The sequence below is a fragment of the Polychytrium aggregatum genome (assembly GCF_025602895.1).
Source record: "Polychytrium aggregatum strain JEL109 chromosome Unknown BJ171scaffold_3, whole genome shotgun sequence".
Taxonomy (NCBI): Eukaryota; Fungi; Chytridiomycota; class Chytridiomycetes; order Polychytriales; genus Polychytrium; species Polychytrium aggregatum.
Window position 1 is genome coordinate 733,847 of NW_026516205.1, and position 12,149 is coordinate 745,995.

At 57.5% G+C, this 12,149-nt stretch overlaps 3 protein-coding genes across 3 annotated transcripts; all 3 read left to right on the forward strand.

Moving 5' to 3' along the window:
- Positions 1-573: 573 nt before the first annotated feature.
- On the forward strand, positions 574-2,235 carry BJ171DRAFT_172318 (uncharacterized protein). Its single transcript, XM_053105975.1, has 6 exons — positions 574-837; positions 934-983; positions 1,083-1,173; positions 1,309-1,366; positions 1,452-1,590; positions 1,791-2,235. The coding sequence occupies exons 1-6, from the start codon at positions 769-771 to the stop codon at positions 2,056-2,058; spliced, it is 675 nt and encodes a 224-aa protein (XP_052971052.1). The 5' UTR covers positions 574-768; the 3' UTR covers positions 2,059-2,235.
- Positions 2,236-2,409: 174 nt separating this feature from the next.
- Positions 2,410-8,484, forward strand: BJ171DRAFT_564817 (Sac phosphatase domain-containing protein). Its single transcript, XM_053113317.1, has 21 exons — positions 2,410-2,734; positions 3,047-3,615; positions 3,726-3,786; positions 3,820-3,825; positions 4,039-4,064; positions 4,236-4,304; positions 4,552-4,746; positions 4,840-4,985; positions 5,077-5,182; positions 5,291-5,375; positions 5,463-5,529; positions 5,687-5,904; positions 6,042-6,103; positions 6,177-6,380; positions 6,492-6,522; positions 6,637-6,793; positions 6,955-7,069; positions 7,225-7,389; positions 7,536-7,590; positions 7,669-7,866; positions 8,021-8,484. The coding sequence occupies exons 1-21, from the start codon at positions 2,494-2,496 to the stop codon at positions 8,308-8,310; spliced, it is 3,066 nt and encodes a 1,021-aa protein (XP_052971053.1). The 5' UTR covers positions 2,410-2,493; the 3' UTR covers positions 8,311-8,484.
- Positions 8,485-10,431: 1,947 nt separating this feature from the next.
- BJ171DRAFT_564818 (uncharacterized protein) lies at positions 10,432-11,953 on the forward strand (the record flags this gene model as incomplete). Its single annotated transcript, XM_053113318.1, has 3 exons — positions 10,432-10,746; positions 10,902-11,367; positions 11,522-11,953. The coding sequence occupies 3 exons, from the start codon at positions 10,432-10,434 to the stop codon at positions 11,755-11,757; spliced, it is 1,017 nt and encodes a 338-aa protein (XP_052971054.1). The 3' UTR covers positions 11,758-11,953.
- Between the last annotated feature and the right edge of the window lie 196 nt (positions 11,954-12,149).

Genomic DNA, 12,149 nt, shown 5'->3' on the forward strand with positions numbered 1-12,149 from the left:
ATGGGCCATATCATCCATTCGGCCAGGAATGACCAGATGGATCAAATCATATCCGTGGGTGTTTGTCCCACGGATTCCGTCCAAGGCCCCAATATCTCATCACAGCAGCGCGAGCCGATCGACGTCGTTCAGCCAGGCGATCGATCCGTCCCATTAAATTCACACAGGCACTCTGTCGTTTCAATTTGACCGGCTGTAAGTCATCAGGCTGTTGTCCTGGGTCGGCAGGAGGGCTCTTTGGGCCAGCGGGAACGAAGGCTGTGGTTATGGAGGAAGCCCCGACGACCGGACAGCGTCGGCGACGACGATAGCGGAAGAGATGCGTTTCCGTAAGGACATGTCTGTGGCTGGAGCAAAGCCTTCGACCAGTGTGCTGGCTCGCTGTCGAGGTCGCTGTCAAGGTCGCTGTCAAGGTCGCTCGATTTTCACCAGTCCATATCGATCCCACTCGATTCCAATAATCTGCGCCGGTTCGCATCGGTCCCTCGGCCTCGGCCTTGCCCCATGGCCTGCGAACCCATCTGCTCCGCCTCGATTCCAGGTTTCTTCGTCCCTCAGCGCGGCCAGCAGCGACATGCTCGACTCCGTTCGGACAAGCGTCGTCGGAACTCGGCTGTGGACTATATCAGCGGCCCAACCTGCAGCACACCGGGATGCCCGAGAGGCAGCAGCATCATCATCGGCCGATACTCGCATCGGTGAACATCGTCATCGGTTTGGCCCTAGTCCACGCCCATACCAAGATCTGAACACTCATCAAACATCAGCATGGCTGCCAAACGGTCCGAGATGCCATGGAGGCAGTTTCTATCCAACATTTTGGTGGGACTGGCAATGGTGAGCCGGACGTTCCTGCCGGTGGTTGCAGCGAAAGCCAGATGGTTTGGGGCTTGCTCGCTCGAGGCTGACGACCACCTCTCTGCCTCCCACCAGCTGCTACTGGGCTTATGTCTTCTTGGAGGACTCAATGTGACATTTTTCAAGTAAGCCTGGAACAGCATCTGCCAACGGAAGCAATCTTCGTCTGGTGCGCACATACCACGGGGAACGACAAAAATACTTACAGGCAATCTCTCCTCCAGAGATATCTCCTGGGCTTCGAGCGACAAGTACTACACCGCCCTTTGGGGGTTCTGCCCCACGGCGGCAGTCAATGCTTCATACTCGATCTCGGTGAGTCGCATGTGCAGATACGATCTAGCGATGCCCGCAAATGCTTTCTTTGTCATTCCTGCATCTTTCTGCATCTCCCTACATCCTTCAAGGCCCCTTCCAGCAAGCAGCCCCACTGATCCGATGCTGTTTCAGGAATGCACTTCGTTCTTGGGAGCTCCCGTGAACCCAATTCCTTTCGATATTCGCCAGCGTAAGTATTGTCACCGCCTCTGCAGCACGCCCGCCTGCAGCCAAAGCACCGCACTAACCTGCCACTGGACGCTGCGTCGTATCAGTGGATATCGGCAAGACCGTCGTCGAGTGGGTGCTTCACGTCCTTGCATTCATCGTGGCCTTGGTCTCGCTTATCCTGGCCGTGACCGACAGCATCTCCATGGCATCATGGTATGCGGCCAGTGCGTCCGTCATCAACCTGTAGGTATCAGGCGTCATTCTGAACCGATCGAGTCTGGATGTGATGTCTTTGGCTGCCTTGGCTGGCACTTTGCACTCTTGATGCTCCGGTCGCTCGCTGGACTTGTCCGATCCGCTGGCTCTCACTAGTTTTCGCCAGTTCTGACCCCAACTTTCCTGGCTGATACTAATGCAACTGTCGAACCCGAATGCATCTTCAGGATCGGAACCATCGTGGCCGGCATCGATGTCATTTCTGTGATACAGAACATCAATGCCAACCATGCCTGGGGCGATAGCAATGCCAATATCGGCGCGGGGATCTTCTTCAGCATCCTAGCCTTTATGACGCTGGCTGCCTCGGCAGCAGTGTACCGAATGGAGCAGATGCGCATCGAGAAGACCGATGTCGAGAAAAAGCTCAAGAAAGTCGAGGAGCAGCTCGCCAAGGCCACCAACCCGACTGCCGTGCGAGTTGTCCGGCTGTGAGCCAAATGAAATACAGCACCCACTCACTTCCCTTGGTCTGAGTGCCGAGGGCAGCCGTCCTGATAATACAGCAGTTTCCAATCGCAGCAGCCGTCTCGGCTCAAACTGGGCATCGGGGAATACTCTCATGGACCCGGACTACCGATACAATACACATCCCATCACACACCACATATAGCTACCGCAGAGCCACCTATACGCTGCAGGACCATCTACGGCACTGCCAATACCAGCGCCCTTCGGGACTGGAATGCTGTCGTCGGCTCAGAGCCCAGAGCGAGCTGCATTCGCTCGCCAACACCAAACAGGCGTCTGCTGGCCAAGCCAAGGCCCCAGTCCTGCGCGTGCGGCCTCTGATTCCTGGGCGCCGTGCCGCCTTCGTCGCCCTCCCCTCTTCCCAACAACGCTCGCTTCTGTCGGCCCCTCTCCTTCCCGATGGACGGCGCAACATCGATCCTCCGATTGTCGGAATACCCCCGGTCGCTGGTGCTCTCGCCAGTGTCGTCCGGACGCTGCCCGGCTCTCGTTCTCGACAAGACCACGGAAGATGCCGTCAACCCCAAGGTGTGCTCGGCATTTGAGCGGAGCGACACTCTCGACCTGTCGCTCTTCAGCCGGTCGTCCGTGGCTCCGAAGCGAGTCTGGGGCTGCATCGGCACAATCGAGGTCTCGAGCGGTAAGGATTTCGTTGGCTATGCTCGGGCGCCCTTCTTCTGACAGTAGCCTGAGAGGCCCGCTAGTCTCCATCGGCCCTGCCCCCTCCTTTCCACCATCCAAAGCTCAAGGGGGTTTCTGCTTTCGCCATGCGTCGTCGCCCTGGGTTCGATAAGCATTCGCCTCCTGAGACATTCTTGCTTCGAACTCCCTGAATCTGATGGCTGCAGCGCTCCTGTTACGGGCTTCATCGACAGGGTCTATATCGGTTGCTGACCGCCTGACCTCGCTATGCTTGTCCCCTCGCCACCCATCCTCCCCGTCCGGCCGTTAGACTCGACCAAGGACCTGTTCCTCGGAGTCATCACGGATGCCGTCGTCGCTGGCCGTCTCGAAAACTCGACCGTCTTCCGCATCACCGAGGTCTCGTTCTACTCGGCGCTGACGTCTCGATACGACCGCATGAACGAAATCCTCGATAACAACAACCCCGACGAGTCCAAGCCACAACACCCTTGCTCCACCTTGATCAAGCTGCTTTCCGACGGCAGCTTTTACTTTTGCAGAAACTACGATATGACTCGCTCCTATCAGCGACAGAACCGCGATGCCGACAGCAGCATCTTCACCTCGCCGGACCCCCACTATGTCTGGAACAAGTCGATGCTGCAGAACATCCTCAAGATGCGCGACGAGCTCCATCTTTCCGAGCGTGCGGCTCTCGACAGCAGTGGCCTGATCACCCTGGTGACCCGCGGGTACTTTGGTGATATTGACTACCGCTCGTATGGCAGTGGGCAGTTGCGCATGGCAATCTGCAGCCGTCTGAGCTGCGAGAATGCGGGGACCCGATTCAATGCTCGCGGTATCAATGACGACGGCCATGCCTCCAACTTTGTCGAGGTATTTGGCAGCAGCACCACGATCGCTGCAGGCCCAGAACTCCAAGCACTCCAACCGCTGGGTTGTGCCCTAATAGCCGTCTCACCTGCCGCCACCTCCGCCCCACCCAGACCGAATTCATCGTCTATATCGGAACAACCTGCTTTTCGTTCGTGCAGCTCAGAGGCAGTGGTGCGTAATGACAGGAAGGATTGCTCGATGGTTTGCCCGAGGATTCGCTGCTGCACCGTGCCCCTGATGGGAAGACTGCGTATGACACCCGATGCAACCTCGATATGGTGTCTGATAGCCTGCTTTCCGAAATCCGTTCTTGATACCCATGTCGATGCTCAACAGTGCCCGGTAAGAAGCAGCGCTCATCTCTTTCAGAGGCGATATACATGCCGTAGCATATACTAAATGCGACTGCGCTTCTTCTGGCAGTGTTCTGGGAGCAAACCGGTATTCAGGTATGGCTGCCGGCGCATTGTCCTATCGGCGTGTTTGGCGGGGCCTCGGTGGCGAGTGCTGCTTGTTGGGTATATGATGGCCAAGTACCGCATGATTGTTGCTCTATGGATATTATTCGGGTCAGCCTCTCACCCTCCATTACTCCGTGCGCACTTGGGGCACTGTGGCAGATGACTCACAACCCCGTTTTGAGCCGAAGCACCGAGGCAACAGCCCCTGCATTCCGGAAGCACTTTCAGGTACCCGACCGACTATTGGCAGCGCAGCAACCCGATAGAGGAGCCCATGAGGATCAGTGACTTGCTGTCTCGATTTCTATGAGGATCAGTGACTTGCTGTCTCGATTTCTATGAGGATCAGTGACTTGCTGTCTCGATTTCTATGAGGATCAGTGGCTTGCTGTCTCGATTTCTATGAGGATCAGTGGCTTGCTGTCTCGATTCACCGGCTGACCTGGATTGTTGTCTTGCCCCTCCGCGCATGTAGGAGTTGACACGCACCTACGGCGATGTCCACATCTGCAATCTCCTGAGCAACAAGGAGGGCTCTCCCGAGACAGGGCTCGGGGAGGAGTACCGAAAGCAATACGTTCTCTGTCAGCGAGAAAACAGCAGTCTTAGTTACCTGGCCTTTGACTTTCACAGCGAGTCCAAGCGACCCACGGGCACCTTCCAGCAAAACGTAAGCCCTTCCACGCGACCTGAATGCACGAGACCACATCCTATCCAAGACATCAGTCGATGCTGAAACTGCAGCACTTATATCTCTGTTTAGGTCTATGCCATCGTACAGCGACTGCGAGACAAGCTTGAGCACGACCAATACTATCTGATGAACGAAGGCGAGGTGATCACCATGCAAAGTGGAGCCATGCGAGTCAACTGTTTGGACTGCCTTGACCGCACCAACTTTGTCCAGACGTACGTCATTGCGGCACTGTCTCTGATTGCATGCCCGCAGTTACAGCGGATCGCTAGACGGAGATCATTCATCGCGCTGTGCTGCTTTCAGGATGCTGGCACGTGAGGTGCTTGAGGCGCACTTGCGGCAGCTGAACATGGCTCCTATGGTATCGGATCAAGACTTTCAGAGTCGGTTCAATCAGATCTGGGCCGATGTAAGAGACGCAAGCCGACCTGAGGATGTCGCTACCAACACAGGCCGAATGGTCATCGTGCGCCTGCAGCGGAGCATTACATAAATTGCTCACTTCCCCCTCCGACAGAACGGCGACGAACTCAGTCGCATCTACGCTGGCACTGGAGCCCTCAAGTCGTCCTTTACTCGAGCCGGCAAACAGACCGTGGGAGGTACGATGATATCATTCTGGCAGCGATCGTGCAGGATGGGGCTCTATCAACGCTACTTGACTCACCCGCACTCACCTTTTGTTGCAGGCTTCTTCGACGACGCCATGAAGTCTGCCCAGCGCTTTGTGATCAACAACTTCAAGGACAAGAACCGGTACGATTCCCATGGTGTCTTGTCCAAGCGCGGTTGGATGATAGCGACGGTATCGCTGCTCGCTGATAGCCGTAGCGCCCCGCTGGAGGTGTGTGGTGGTGAACGTATGTTGTGTCTTGGCATTGACTCGTTTCTATCAACTGCTGCTACGCCAAAGCCAAGAGACCATTGATCTGCTCCTCGGCAAGTTTGCCGGTCGTGACACCATTCTAGTCCGAAACCCAATCCACGAGTCCGTGGTCGTCCAGCTTCAAGATCGCCAGGCAGAGTACTCATCTCTCTGGCCCAGCAGCGTGTTCCTGGCCACCTGGAACGTTGGTGGCCGACTGCCCAACAAGGAGCTTACTCTGGAGCCACTCATTCACCATCCTCGCGGTGAGTGTGTGTGGCTTTGGTCGAGTGTGCGAACGAGCTCCATGATCTGCTGCCCAGTCTGGATTGCTCCGCATTCAAAGGTTTAGTCAAGCCACCCGCTTATCATGGTCTCTTCTGCAAACGTGATCGCTACTCAGCCGAACTCCCCGAGATCTACGCCATCGGCATCCAAGAGCTCATCAACCTGGACATTCAAACAGTAAGACTGATCGGCAAAGGGCTCCGGGCGGATTCTGGCCGTGCCGCTGATCGTGCGCGTTCTCCCTCGGCAGATGATCACGAGTGACATTGGCCCCATCAAGACCCAGTGGGAGTCTGCTCTCCTGTCCACCATCAACCAACGATGCAAGCGACTCAGCAAGAGCTACCAGTACACTCTCCTCCGCGGCGTCAACTCGTATGCCCTGGCGCTCTTTGTATTTGTTCGATCAGATTGCATCAAAAACATCAAGAATGTTGAAATCTCGATCAAGAAGGTGAGGCGGCCCCTTGTAACGGCACTACGTATCAGCAAGGCCTAAGGAAACGCGGCGCCCTTCGGCACTGCACTCTTGCCCACGTCTCACCGCTCTCCCTCTGTCTACTAGACCGGTGTTGCGGGTTTGATTGCCAACAAGGGTGAGTTGTGCAAGGGCACTCGAATGGTAGCTCACAGGTCGCCCTGGCGCTTGCACACTCACAGGCATATATCTTTCTTGTATCATCGTATACTCCTCTCCCGTGTGTCCACAGGCGGCATTGGTCTAAGCTTAGACTTTAACGATACGAGCATCGTGTTTGTGACCTCTCATTTTGCGGCCGGAGCAAGTTCGGTTGCGGAGCGCAATGCCGATTTTGCTGCGATCCAAGGAAGCTTGAACTTCAAGGGCAAATCGCTCTACGACCACGAGTAGGTTTGGAGGCGCCTTCGCTGCACACCGGCACTGTCTGCTGGTCAGACATGTGCCAGTATCTGCGCATATGTGGTGCGTCTGGTCGATTGGTGGGTCGACCTCCTTGTCTGGCCCCAACATCGTGAGTGACGCATATCCCTTTCCGTCGATGAATCAGCATGATCTTTTGGTTTGGCGACTTCAACTACCGCCTCTCCAAGGAAGTCGACAATGACTTTGTCCGCAGAATGGTTCGCGAAGAACGATATGCCGAGCTGCTCGGTTACGATCAGGCAAGTGCCCACAGCAGTGCAATTCATCCAGATGCGTCCCGGCCCAACATGCCTGAGTCAAATAGTCGTCGCGCAGCGCAAGTGCTGGCCAAGCCCAGAGGACTCGTGGCCCGCTCCGACCTAACTCTTGCTGATGTGCCCTGTCCACCATATAGCTCAGCGAGGAAAGGCGATATGGCAACGCCTTTGATGGCTTCACCGAATCGGCAATCACGTTTGCCCCAACTTACAAGTTCGACTATGGAACTACCGACTATGACACCAGCGAAAAGCAGCGCGTCCCCTCTTGGACCGACAGAGTTCTCTACTATGGAAAGGGAGTAAGTGGGGCGTATTCGGGCCGACAATGACGCACAGATATCGCAGGGCAGGATGTATCGTTCGGTTGCAGTCGGTGACAATGGGTGAAATCTGCAGCCTCAGGCATTTGTGCAAGTGTCCTGCTAACCTCCATCCCCTCTCACAGATCAACCAGCTGGACTACACTTGTATCCCGCTGCTGATGTCGGACCACCGGCCTGGTGAGTTGCTGGTGCCCGATTGCACAATGTCTCGGCGCATATCCTGACCGTCTTCACACCCCTCACTTGCGGCGAAAGTTGTGTCCGTCTTTGATATCCAAACGGCTGTTGTCGACGTGGCCAAACGCGAGACTCTTGAGAGGGAGCTCTATCGCGAGGCTCGACGCTCTGGGGTCCCACTGGCCATCAGACCCTCTGCCAAGCCGCGAGCTGCACCTCGCCCGCCAAGCACGGCCCTGCTGATCGATTTGTCTGGAGGATCGCCTCCAAAGCGAGGTGAGCGACTCCTGTTTCAGCTATAGCCTGAGGCGCGAACGAGCGCCCGGCCTGGATGGATGGCTGCTAATGACCGCCCCATGCGCGGATGCATTGTGTACTGATGACGATATGGATGTTACCGCACTGGTACCGCTGTGTACGCATTTCCCAGCAGAGAAGCTTCCAACCGACAACCTCCCCCCTCCCTCGACTGACTCGGACCGATGGTGGGATAAGGAGATTGACGAAGCGTGGATCCCGCACGAGGGCGACGAGAACAATCCGTTCTACAAGCTGCCTCGGTCCGGCATCACGCCAAAGAGCCCCGAGCCCCTTCGACAAAAGTCGCCCAACGTCCCGGCCTCCAGGACAAACGGCAGCCAGCCGGTGTCCCAGTCGAGCGAGAACCCGTTCCTCGACAAGCTGGACCCCGAGCTTGTGGCCGTATTCAAGGCTTCGTGAGGGAAAGGGTAGCAGCAATGACTTCGACCAGAGAGGAAGGGCACCGCTGGTGACCTGTGGCTCGGGCTGAGAGTATCAGTCTCTGCAACGAGCCCTGCTCATGCCTGGTTGACAGAGCCGACGACTCTGCTCGCCGCCAGGGCCGCTGAATACAAACGACGGTCTCAGCACGAGAATATCCAAAGAGCCTCCAGGCTGCCCGCAGGTCTGGTCTGGTCTGGTCTGGTCTGGTCTGGTCTGGTCTGGTCTGGTCTGGTCTGGTCTGGCTTCCCGGGGTATACGCCCCCTCCCGGTCCGCCAGCTCCCCCCCCCGGCGGCGCCCCCTCGCCTGACCACTTTTCCTTCTTGCCGCATGGTTTTCCGATCCCGACCCTGCCGATCCCGACCCTTTGCCCTCCTGTCCAGCCTGCCCTTCCCTTTTCCTTTCCCTTTACCTTTACCTTTCCCTTCGCCTTTGCCTTTCTTGTTTGTATTCAGGGTCGGAGCTGGGGTTCCGAGACCTGCCGGGCTCTTCCGCTCGCAATTGCATCGCCGGAAGCAGAGCTGGAAGGGTGCGAGATTTACTTCGATAGCAAGTCTCGGCTGTGCGTCCTCGCCATGGACCAACACTCTCTGCCTGCATCGTGGCTCTTCGCTGGAGTGGGCCGGATCGCTGCATGCGCCGTCTGGCCAAGCATCATGCGCGCGGCCACATGGCCGCAACACATGCCCAAAGCGCCCCCTCCCCCGTCCCATCCCGCTTTCCGTCAGCCCATTCGCAACCGGCACGGTCAGCACAACAGCGGTGCCCCCTTCTGGTCTTCTTGCTGCTGCCCCGGACCGGTTCTGCTCACGCGCCTGTGGTGGGATCGTGGTGGGATTGTGGTGCCATCGCGGCTGCATGGTCCAACGCCCCCTCTTCCCACGCCGCCATTCCTATGGTCAGCACACATCCGGCAGTCATCTGACCCCCGTATCTGCCTGTCGCGGCTGCTTGCTTGCCCAGACCCCCCTGTGGTGGATCCATCGATCCGCGGGAATGGATGCGGCCCTGGTGACAGACAAGCCCCAATGGATCCACCCACCTCTATGCCCCACCAGCACAGCCCGCTCGCGCCCACCACCAACATCACGGTCTATTCTTGAGAAGTCTTGCTCTGTTCGCGAAGTATCGCCATGGCTTTGCCGTTCGCGGCTCAGTCCATCTGGCCTTCTCTGCGATCAACCGAATCGGTTTGGAACAACGTACACGCAGTGCACCTTGTCGCTGCTGTTCCGCAACGAATATGCCGTCCTGTGACATGTGTTGCTACTGTCTGCCTCAGAGGCTGTGGCTCGTCCCTCCGCGAGCGCCTTCCCGGCTGGTCATGAGATCCGCTTCGATACCCTCGTCTCGGACATCACCGATGCCGTCGGTGCACAGCGCGATCCATCGCCGTCGTAGAGACTTGCCCTCCTATCCGCCTGACTGGATGTGCATGGGCCTGCTCCCGATGCCGCCGGAAGGCCCATCTGGCGAGTACCCAGCCGAACCACAGCCGAATCGCAAACGCATGACCGAGCTGCAGGCGCGGCCGTACCATGGCCAGCGAGGCTCTTCTGGCCATGGTGCCGCGCCGCCAGGCAGCATGGCCGATACGGCACCGGCGGCGAGGGGGCTCCGGTGGCCCTGGCCATTCCAGGCGCCGCCTCCATTCTCCGAGCCAGGTCATCAGGCCCGATCATCTGGGCAGAATCGGCGGCTGGGTGGCGCGCATGGGGCTCTGGGTGGCTCCCCATCAGCCAACTCTTGCCACAGCAGGTGAAATCAGGCAATGCTGCTGGTGGTTGGGCGAAGGGCCCTGCCAATAATTGCCTTGCGTTTTTCGCATCAGCCGCCACCCGGGCATGGCTCCCTCGATGCATTTGCGGCGCTCCCCAGATGCAGTCGGCAGTCTTCGTTCCATCGAAGGCTATCTCTCCAATGCAATTGTCTGGATCCCCGGTCTCTGCTGGACTTTCCCACCCGCCCGCACATATAAAAACGGGGCTTGGTCCGGCCTGGTTGAGTTCTCCACCGGCGCTCTCGACACTCGCAGCTCAAAGTAGGACCATCTCCCGCCTTCAACCTCTCTCCGCTTCTTCCTCCCTCAATCCGCTTCTATGATCTTCAACGCTGGCTTTGTCCTTGCCGCTCTCATCGCTCTCTCGGGAGCCGTCGAGAGTGCCTCTGTGCCCAGCCCTGGCAAGTGGGACCAGTACCGCAACTCCCTTGACAAGGTCATCGGCTCGTCTGCGAACACGGCCAAGATGGCTGCTGATGCCAGCAACCTCTACAAGGGCTACCTTGCCCAGAAGAAGGACGCTACCTTCCAGGGCTTGGTCAAGCAGGTTAAGACCTACAGCAACTCCAACAAGAACGCTGCCAAGGTTGTTCTCACCACCAAGGGCGTCAGCTCCATCGCCACCCAAGTCTTTGTAAGTACTTTTGATCGCCACGCAGCGACTGAGCTATGTCAGTCAGATAATTCTATAGATTGCGCCGATCCGATCGGCATATCAATCGCTCCAGTCGAGCCGCCGCTGACACCGTTGCCGTTTGCATCTCAACCCCGGCGGATGGGGGTAACTAGGGCAGCAACGCCTCTGATGTCCACTCCGAAGCTGTCCTTGCTGCCTTGCTTCCCACATCCTGGGATTCCCGCACCAAGAACTGGGTCTCGTCCATCAAGGACCAGGGCCAGTGCGGCAGCTGCGTTGCCTTCTCCTCGGCTGCCACCGTCGAGAGCACCTTCCTCAGCCAGACCGGCAACAGCATCGAGGTCTCGACCGCTGATCTCTTCTTCTGCCTTGGCTCTGGTGACGGTGCTTCCTGCAACACTGGCTGGGAGACCGGAGAGGCCGCCAACGACATTGCCCAGAACGGCGTCGTCTCGGCCGACTGCTTCCCTTACACCGCCGGCGACGGTCAGGATCAGCAGTGCGACGACAGCGACTGCCCTCGCACCGGCGGTCTCTCCGACACCTCCTTCAGCAGTGTCAACCAGATCAAGCAGCACATCATGACCTATGGTGCTGTGGTCACTGCCTTCACCGTCTGTAAGTACTGCTGCTTTGTGCGAATGCCGATTGCCATGGATCATCCGGGACAGCCGATAGGAATCGCCCCTTGCATCGCTGCAGTTGCATAGTGCATGGCTCTAGATCCGGGCAGCGGCGCGATTCTCACGACAACTCTTCCCTTCCTTCGCAGATGCCGACTTTATGAACTGCTGCTCCAACAACCAGATTTACTCCAAGCACTCGTCCCAGGTCGAGGGCGGCCACGCCGTCTCGATTGTTGGCTGGAACGACAGCAAGAAGGCCTGGCTCTGCAAGAACTCCTGGACTGACTCCTGGGGTACCGACGGCTTCTTCTGGATCAAGTACGGCCAGTGCGGCATTGGTTCCACCAGCGAGACCTACGGCTTCACCTACTCTGGCAACTAGGTTTCCTGCGTATATCCCAGCTTGAGCTGTGGCCCTGCTCTACATCTGCCTTGGCTTGATGTCAATGGCCACCCCCTCCTCTAAACCCCCCTTAACGAGACGCCTCCACCGACCACCACCTTGATCCTATTGAGATTGTCCTCCTACCTTACCTTTGGCCTCCCACCTTACTCTTGTCCTCCTACCTTACCCTTGTCCTCCTACCTTACCCTTGTCCTCCTACCTTACCTTTGTCCTCCTACTTTGTCGCTGCCCGCCTACCTCTTGTAACTGTCTATTGAAATCCGCCTTATGTGATGTGAATATAACCCCTCGAAGAAAGTTAAGCCCTCCCACTGCAGGTTCTGTGCCGATCGACGCTGCCCAGTCGCTACAGATCCCAGGCAAAATCA